The sequence below is a fragment of the Magnolia sinica genome, chromosome 6, assembly GCF_029962835.1.
Source record: "Magnolia sinica isolate HGM2019 chromosome 6, MsV1, whole genome shotgun sequence".
NCBI classification, from domain to species: domain Eukaryota; kingdom Viridiplantae; phylum Streptophyta; class Magnoliopsida; order Magnoliales; family Magnoliaceae; genus Magnolia; species Magnolia sinica.
Window position 1 is genome coordinate 22,070,243 of NC_080578.1, and position 8,601 is coordinate 22,078,843.

At 43.9% G+C, this 8,601-nt stretch overlaps 1 protein-coding gene across 1 annotated transcript; it reads left to right on the forward strand.

Annotated features, from left to right (window-relative positions):
- Positions 1-650: 650 nt before the first annotated feature.
- On the forward strand, positions 651-7,488 carry LOC131248517 (protein IQ-DOMAIN 22-like). The gene is made up of 4 exons (XM_058248829.1): positions 651-1,168; positions 4,372-4,575; positions 6,299-6,376; positions 6,462-7,488. The coding sequence occupies exons 1-4, from the start codon at positions 758-760 to the stop codon at positions 7,242-7,244; spliced, it is 1,476 nt and encodes a 491-aa protein (XP_058104812.1). The 5' UTR covers positions 651-757; the 3' UTR covers positions 7,245-7,488.
- The last annotated feature ends 1,113 nt before the right edge of the window (positions 7,489-8,601 follow it).

Genomic DNA, 8,601 nt, shown 5'->3' on the forward strand with positions numbered 1-8,601 from the left:
TGCCACTAGCCAATGGCCAGTTGTCAGTGCTTTGCGAGCCACCATGATGCATCTGTTTCATCTGTCCACCCATAATTCTATACCATTTTATGTTATGCACCCAATAACGAAGTTGATCCATACCTCAAGTGGACCGCATAGTGTTGATTGAATGCACACCGTTCAAAACTTCTCGGAGCAACAAAAGTTTACGATCAAGCTGGTCCATATTTGTTTTTACTTCATCCAATTCTATATAACCTAATTAACAGGTTAGATGTCAAATAACCATTACAGTGAGCCCTATAAGGTTTTTAACGGTGGACACTCAATCACTACTGTTTTCTGATGGTGTGGTCCACCTGAGATTTAGATCTTCTGTCTTTTCTTTTGATTAAACTCTAAAATTATCTTTCAAAATGGATGGACGGTGTGGATAAAACACATACACCATGGTGGGTCCGTATAGCACCGACCACTAGCCACGTGGCTCGTGGCAGCGTCACTATCCAAACCGCGTCCGGCTGATGAATGGTACACCAGTGGTGGGGACACCCTATGCACAGTTCCGGTGTTCCACACACTTGCTGGGTTAGCACGTGTGCTGCGTGTAAAGGTACGTGTGGGGCTACCAAACCTCCTGCAATGATATATAGCTGTCCGCCCCTTTGTCCCCGCCCACAAGCACTTGCAGCTTCTCTGACATCATTCTCTTCTCCTTCTTTATCCTACGAAATGGCTTTCCCCAACCGACGGCGACACCTCATATCGGTTTGAGATGGGGAAAACTTCTCGGTGGTTTCGTGGGCTGCTAGGCTCGAAGAAGGCATCGGCGCCTTCCGTTCCGTCAGATACGAAGCCTTCCAAGGAGAAGAAGCGGTGGGGTTTCGTCAGATCTTTTCGGGACAGGGATCGAACGGATCCGCCGTGTGCGGCGGCGGAGGGATGGGAAAAGAACGAGTCTTACAGGGAGGGATCATGCTCGTACGGAGACGACGGACCAGACCCGAACAAGCACGCGATAGCTGTGGCCGCGGCCACAGCCATGGTGGCGGAGGCGGCCGTGGCAGCGGCGCATGCCGCCGCGGCTGTGGTGGAGCTGACAAGCAGTGGGCGGTGCGCCGGGACGGCGCACGGTAGTGAGGACTGGGCGGCGGTTAAGATACAATCGGCTTTTAGAGGTTATCTGGTTAGTTTGCTATCCTACGTCTCTCCGTCGTTGGAATTTCATGAAATTACGAAAATGCCATACCAGTTTTTAAACTGCGTTTTCTTTTTTCTCTCTGTCCCCAGCCGTACCCCTGTTTACATCTTGCAGTAGCTTGTCTGAAAGTCAGTCCATTGTCTGAGTATGAGGGCATTTTCGTCATTCTGAATTTTATTAGTTCACTCTCTGCAATTTCCGTTGTCTTCCGTTCGAGCCCGAGACCTCAAACGTTACTATTTTTGTAATTTTCCTCCCATTTTCGAGTAATTATCTTTCTCAACCTCTGTTTCTTGGCTATTCCCGTAATTTCCATGAACTTGAATGTTGTAACGGAAACGGAAATGGGTCAGCTTTCCACACATCTCTCCGTGAGGAATTTCAATGCCCATTAAATAGGGTTTTTATGACCACTCGTCATTTTACGCAGTTCTAGGAGAACCGTCATGACAGTCCACCCGAACCGGTGGGCCATTACTCCCATTGGTATTGACTGTGGGCCCATCCACGTAGTTTCCATCCATGGATGTATGAGCACTCAACTGATTTGGAACTCCTTCGGACTACTTTCCTTTTCCCCGTCTGAAGTACGCTTCATGTGCTACACCTGTCAGATTTTATTTATATGACTAAAATAGCCTCCGTGTACTCTGAATATGGTAACTCACCATATTCAGAGCTGCGTGGGGCCCACGCATGATGTATACGTGGAATCCAGACCGTGCATCTGTTATGCTTCCTTATATTAACCGTGAATCCTACGATTCACATTGATCTAAAACTCAGATAGGGCATACTACAGGGAGTAATGTACGGTCACGTATAAAACCTGTATATTACTGTGGTGTGGCCCATCTGAGTTTTGGAATAACCGAATTTTTTATGCTTTTTCTCATCCAGATGGGGCGCACGTGATGAATGGGTTGGATGGCGTATAAAAAAATATAGCGTACCCGACATTCCATCAGAGAGATTTCTGTAGGGAGGAAATGCTCCCCGTTTTGCCCCCTTTGGGCGCGTACGCGGGTTGCTATGTGGGGACGCGGTTTAGCTAGTGACGCTGCCACTAGCAAGTGGTTAGTGGTCGGTGCTTTGTAGGCCCCACTGTGATTTATTTGTTTTATCCACGCTGTCCATCCATTTTTTAAGATCATTTTAGTGCTTGATCCCAAAAATAAGGCGGATCTAAATCTTAAGTAGACCACACCACTGGAAAACAGTAGCGATTGAATGTCCACCGTTTAAAACCTCCTAGGGCCGATTGTAGTGTTTATTTGACATCCAAGCGGTTGATTAAGTCATGCAGACATGGATAGTCATGCAGACATGGATGAACGGAAAAAAATAAATATCAACTTAATCCAAAACTTTTGTGGCCTCCATGAAGTATTTAACGGTGGGAGTTCAATCAACACCGTGTGGTCCACTTGAGAATTTGATCTACCTTGTTTTCAGGTTCATGTCATAAAATGATATGCAAAATGGGTGGACGGTATGGATGAAACACATACATCACGGTGGGGCCCACAGATCACCGACCGCAGGGTCACTAGCTGATCCGTTTCCGCCCTGGCCCCACCATGATGCATGTATTTTATCCACGCCGTCCATCCATTTTTCCAACACAGTGGACCACACCACACGAAACGGTTGTGATTCCTTTGGTGTGGTCCACCTGAGATTCGGATCTGCCTCATATTTTTTAGGTCATACCCTAAAATAATGATCCAAAATGGATGGACGGCCGGGATAAAATACATACATCATGGTGGGCCCCAGAGCACCTTCCATTAGCGATTCGCCCCCATGCAGTGTCAGCATCCAATCCGCATCCGGTAGGCGCCACAAAGCTATAACGCATGGTAATTGCCATACGTACGCGCCAAGCAGAAGTCGGAAAGTTTATTTGATACCCTGCGAGAGTGCTGATGGTTCCTGCACATCGACGCAGAAATCTATAACTAGCATACCTGTGGCTCAAAAATAAACCATCCGAATTGTGGGCCCCACTATTGATAGCAAATAAAACAAATATCAGTTTCATTGGAATTTCGTAGCCTTGTAGTGTTTGTCGAATGTAGACCATTGATATCCTTACGTTTAACCGTCCATTAGATTTCCACCGGTTAGGATATCAGTTTCATGTAAGTTTTCGTTCGTGACCCATACGAAGTAGGGCCCACGACTTGGATAGTTTAAGTCACAGTACTGCGGCGCCTACAATTTCTGTCTGCATACGCTGAATTTCGTTGACCCCCCTTTGGAATAAAACAGCGGTCGCTGGAACCGTCCAAACACACTGATTTTTGGGCGATGGCTCACTTCCTGTTGTAAATAGTAAATTAACGGTTCTGATCCCATCCATGTGTGCATGTTTTTGAGAATGACTTCTCACGGAATGGAAAATGAGCGTTTCACGGGCAGGGAATCCGTTCTCAGTTTTTGAACTTTCAAATCCATTGGACTTGCTTTTGAAAAACCATGATGTTGCCGCCGAGATAAAGAAGCCCCTATCTTTTACCTACTTTTTCGAAGTAATCATGTACGAATCTACATGTTTTTCAACCATGGCGACGGAAGGTGTTCCTTTTAAGGGGCATTCCTATAATTTTGTAAGGGGTTGAAGGACGTTTGCAGCTGTTTGAACTTTTCAAGTTCGTACATGTGTGGCCCATTGTTTGTAGTGTTATCAGATGGCTCCAATCTTCCAAATCGAAGATTCTAGGCGGCATCATTTATTATTAACGGTGTGGATCATCAAATAGTGTCTTCTATATGGATGGATCCATGTGATGGCCAGCAGAGGAAGGCTAGAAGTGAATTCTGTCACTGAGCTTCCGACCAGTGTACTGTGTGGTGGCAAACGCATACCACAGCAGTCTTTTACATTAGCCATTATCGGAAGCTCGTGCGTTGCTTTTTCAACACAAAATAGGTGTGATGTCGCTATCGTGTGTCAGGCTTTCCCTGAATGTTTCGCGCCAGCTACGGAATGATTTCAGGGTGGCGCTCGTCATTTTTAAAATGTCACGCGCACATGGGCCGCCACCATCTGTCCTTGTTTCGGACGCTCTTAGCCCGGTTCGCCCGAGACCGATACGTAAGCGACTGTCTGTAGCGGTTTTTTTTTTTTCTTCTTCTGATGATATGCTTGTTTTCTTTTTCTTTTTCTTCTTGGGGTTTTGAAGGCCAGGCGAGCTTTAAGGGCGTTGAAAGCGTTGGTGAAGCTGCAAGCGTTGGTGAGAGGCTACATCGTCAGAAAGCAGGCGGTGGAGACGCTACGGTGCATGCAGGCATTGGTTAGAGTCCAGACGATGGTCCGAGCCCATGCCAATGGCCGCGCCCATGGCTTGGAAAATTCAAGTGTCAACAAGAGCTCCCAAAGCCATCCTGTAAGCTGAATTCTTCTTCAATCTGCGTTTCTCTTTTGATGGATTTTTAATGAATGCATTTGCATGATGCTTACCTATAGCCTAATTATCATGTATATAAACTTAGAAAATGCATGTGTGATGTCTAATTGGGATGAGAAATGCCATTGAAGAGGTGGGACACACCTGTGCAAGATCTGCATCTCTTATCATTAGATGGGTCGCTGCAAGAACCCACCGTGGGACAGAAAAAATAAAATAAAACAGAGGCTGGTCCACTCATCTTGTGGGCGACAAGTGTGCAAGCAAAATAGATGGTTATGGGAAAAAAGAAGAAGAAGAAAACCTGATTGGATGGTCTTGTATTTAAAATAAGTGTAGTCCGCCTAACTATTAGACCAGGGTGATCAATTCAAGGCAGGGTATCTCTAGGTGTTCCTACTTGATGTGTGATCCAAATGCTGCAGAGGTTGTGTTAGTTTCACTTGATGACCCACTTGAAGAATTTCAGCTGAAGTCCGCATGCATTGCAATGCCACTTCTTGAAGATAGTTAACACCTGCAATAGTGCATCAAAGCTCGTCCGTGTTGTCCTTGAAATTCAACCAAACCCAGATCTTTGCGTATGATCTATTAATTAAGGGCGCAAGAAACATGCATAACCTATACTAAATATTTGAAACAAATCTCCGATATGATATGCAGTACGTGAGCTGCAAGTGACCTCTATGGTCTCTCCTGGCATTGACTCATCATATCTTTAGATATAAATTAACCAATTAGCGGGTTGCTTCTTGGATGAACAATGGTTAACAAAATAAGGTTCACTGATTCAATGGTATGGATCATTAGATCTTAGTAGGAAATGGGCAATGTCCTCTTGAGAGGCAGCCCATCTGTTTGATGGTCCAGTTTGATGGGCATGTCAACAGATTGAACTTGGAGTGCGTAACTGTACACACTGGTAATCTGAATTTTTGAGCTGTTGACCTATCATTGATCTGTTGTTCTGGTTCAATGGACCTGCGCACTAAGTGGATGGCTAAGATGGATAGATGACTGTTGGTGTATACATTTTCTTCATTTCATTTAGTCGTCTCATCAGAATAGTGAAATGTATATTAAAATTTGTGAGAATGTATGTTTGGCAGTGGTGGGTGATGATTGAAGACCTCAAGTTAAAGGACAACTGAACTGATTGTCTCCTACTCAGTAAGGGCTAATAGGGGCCTGCATGCTAAGTGGGTGGCTAATGTGGATTATACATGAATGTTGTTGTATATATTTTTGTCACTTTATTATTCTTCCCATCAAAACAGAGGAGTTTATATTGCAATCTGTAGGTGTATATGCTTGGCAGTAGTAATTAATGGTTAAAAAGATCAAGTTAAAGGACACCTGAATTGATTGATTCCTATTCAGCTAATTCAGTTCTCTACAGTCTTATATGAATGTTGAACAGACCTGGTTGATGGGCCTGCGCGCATAGTGGATGGCCAAGATGGATTGTATATGAACATTGGTGTATATGTTTTCTGCAGTTATCCATCCCATCAAAACAGAGGAATTTGTATTGCAATTAGTAGGAGTATATGCTCGAATTTGTTGTGTATTTAGTGGTAAAAAACCTCAGGTTGAAGGATAGCTGAACTGATTGGCTCCTACTCAATTAAGGGCTGATACAGATCTCTACAGTCTCTTATGAATGTGGAACTGATTGGTTCTTAATTTGTTTTGCTTGCAGGGTCCTGCGACTCCAGAGAAATATGAACGTGCAATCCGTGCTAGCTGTACCAAACATGCTAAGTGTGCAACTCTGAAGGTATGCAATCTTAATATGTTTTGTGAAAGAGCCAATTTTCTTCCCCATCTACTTATGCTAACACTGATTGTAATTGTGCATGAAGAGGAGTGCATCCAAGTCAAATAGAATGGATGTTGTTGATCACGACAGAATTCAGATGGGTCGGAACTTGTTTGATCATCGGACGGATGATCATCGAGAAACCCCCAAGAAAGCAGGGGCAGTAGAAGATGGGAAGAGCGACAAGATCCTTGAAATTGACCATGGAAAACCAAACTTCAATTCAAGACGAAAGAACAACAATCTTCCCTCTTTGCCGTCCACCTTCAACAGTCACAGCTTTGTGACGTTGCCTGATTCGCCGTCGAAAGACTCCACAACAGCTCAATTATCAATTCCAAGCCCATCTTCTGTTCAAATGCAATCGCCAGGCCCTCTAAGATTCCCTGTTGAGGTGGAAGACTCAGTCTTTGATACGGCCGAGAACAGCCCTCAATTCTACTCAGCATCCTCAAGGGCTGGGAGCATGAGAAGAGGGCCGTTCACACCGTCGAAGAGCGAATACTCGCAGAGCTTCTTTAGTGGGTACTCAGACTACCCAAATTACATGGCAGACACTGAATCATCGAGAGCTAAATTTCGGTCTCAGAGTGCGCCCAAGCAGAGGCCGGAGTTTGAGAAATATAGTTCGACAAAGAGGTTTTCCATTCATGGTTTTGGGGATACAAAGGTGGGTGCTGGATGCAGGCCATCGTCGCAGAGATCATCATCTTTGCACGCTAAGTTCACGAGCAAGGCATATCCTGGCTCCGGCCGATTGGATAGATTAGGATTGCCGATCCATGAAGTAGCTGGGTACAATGGTACAAACCACAGCAGATACTAGAATCGTATACATGGATCGTATGTTTTCTTTTTCTTGTTTCCTTTCTACCGTTGTGAAACTAACATCTCACATAGTCATCTTGTCTTATCTTCCAAGGAAAAAAAAAGTTGTTTTTGGTTGCTGTTACTCTATGATTGTAACTTGATGCTGTTATATTGTTGTAATGGCTCACCTATCAGTATTTATACCCCAAAGTGTAAGACGATCTGGACCTTAGAATTCTGCAATTTTCTCTGCCTTTTCAGTTTTGGGGCCTTTTTATACGTTGAACACTTTTGGAAATGATTTCGGATGGAGGTTTCCATCTTCAAGATTTTACTAAAAAAGTGGATATCAGCTTCTTAAAAAGGAAAACCAAAAAGGACGTTTAATACCGGTTTCCAAGACTCAGAGCTTTTGAAAAAAGAAAAGAAAAGAAAAGAAATGTGAAAAGGCTGCAGTTTTCCATTCCCTGTAGTTTTCAGGTCCTGGCGGGTATGCATCATGACAGGTAGTCATGGCAGCAGTACATGTTATGGTCTATCGACCTATCTAATTGATTCATAATGACACGTTAGCGCTGTTTGTTTCATGCCAAATCAGTGTAATGTACAGTAAAAAAGTACTAATTACCTTTAAAGTAAAATCGAGTAGCGACTGTATGCAAAGGATGTTTAATACCGGTATTAAACATGGGTACTATGTGGGATGGAATTGCATTTCCAATTCTATTTAATGTTTGGGAAGAATAAAAAAGCTTGGAATTAGATGGATGGGATTGCATTGGGTCCCATGCCAATTCCACTCAACGTTAGCAAGTTGTGCAGGTCCCACCATGATGTGTGGGCTATATCCATACCGTCCACCCATTTTTCGAGATCAGGTAGATCTAAAGCTTAAGTGGACCCCACCGTAGAAAGCAGACGGGATTGGATACCTACCATTGAAAACTTCTTTGGGGCCACATAAGTTGTAGATCTACCTCATTTTTACGCCCATGCCATAAAATAAGCTTCCAAAACAGATGAATGGCTTGGATATAACACATGTATTATTCTCAATAGTTTCAAATTATAGTGGGTATATCCATTCAATGTACCACCATATTACAAACATGTAACATGGAATTAAGCTCATCCCACGGGTGACGGAGCACAATCCCTGTCATACGTGATAATTACGGTTTTTTTTTTTTTTTCTAATCCCATCCCACCCAATCTTTCCCATTACCATGCGCCACCCAGCGTACGTGGGGTTCATGCATATGCATGACATGCTCCTATGTACCATGTGTGTGACGGTCCAAGTTCAATCATTTAATACACATGCATGATATGTTCCAATCTGCCACGTGTGAGATTGTCTAAGAAAAACCATC

What these genes read in the sequence shown, in the direction of transcription:
- LOC131248517 (XM_058248829.1), top strand. Translation starts at nt 758, where the DNA reads ATGGGGAAAACTTCTCGGTGGTTTCGTGGGCTGCTAGGCTCGAAGAAG. An exon ending in CGGCTTTTAGAGGTTATCTG is followed by an intron (nt 1,169 to 4,371) that starts GTTAGTTTGCTA and finishes GGGGTTTTGAAG; the next exon opens with GCCAGGCGAGCTTTAAGGGC. An exon ending in AGAGCTCCCAAAGCCATCCT is followed by an intron (nt 4,576 to 6,298) that starts GTAAGCTGAATT and finishes TTTTGCTTGCAG; the next exon opens with GGTCCTGCGACTCCAGAGAA.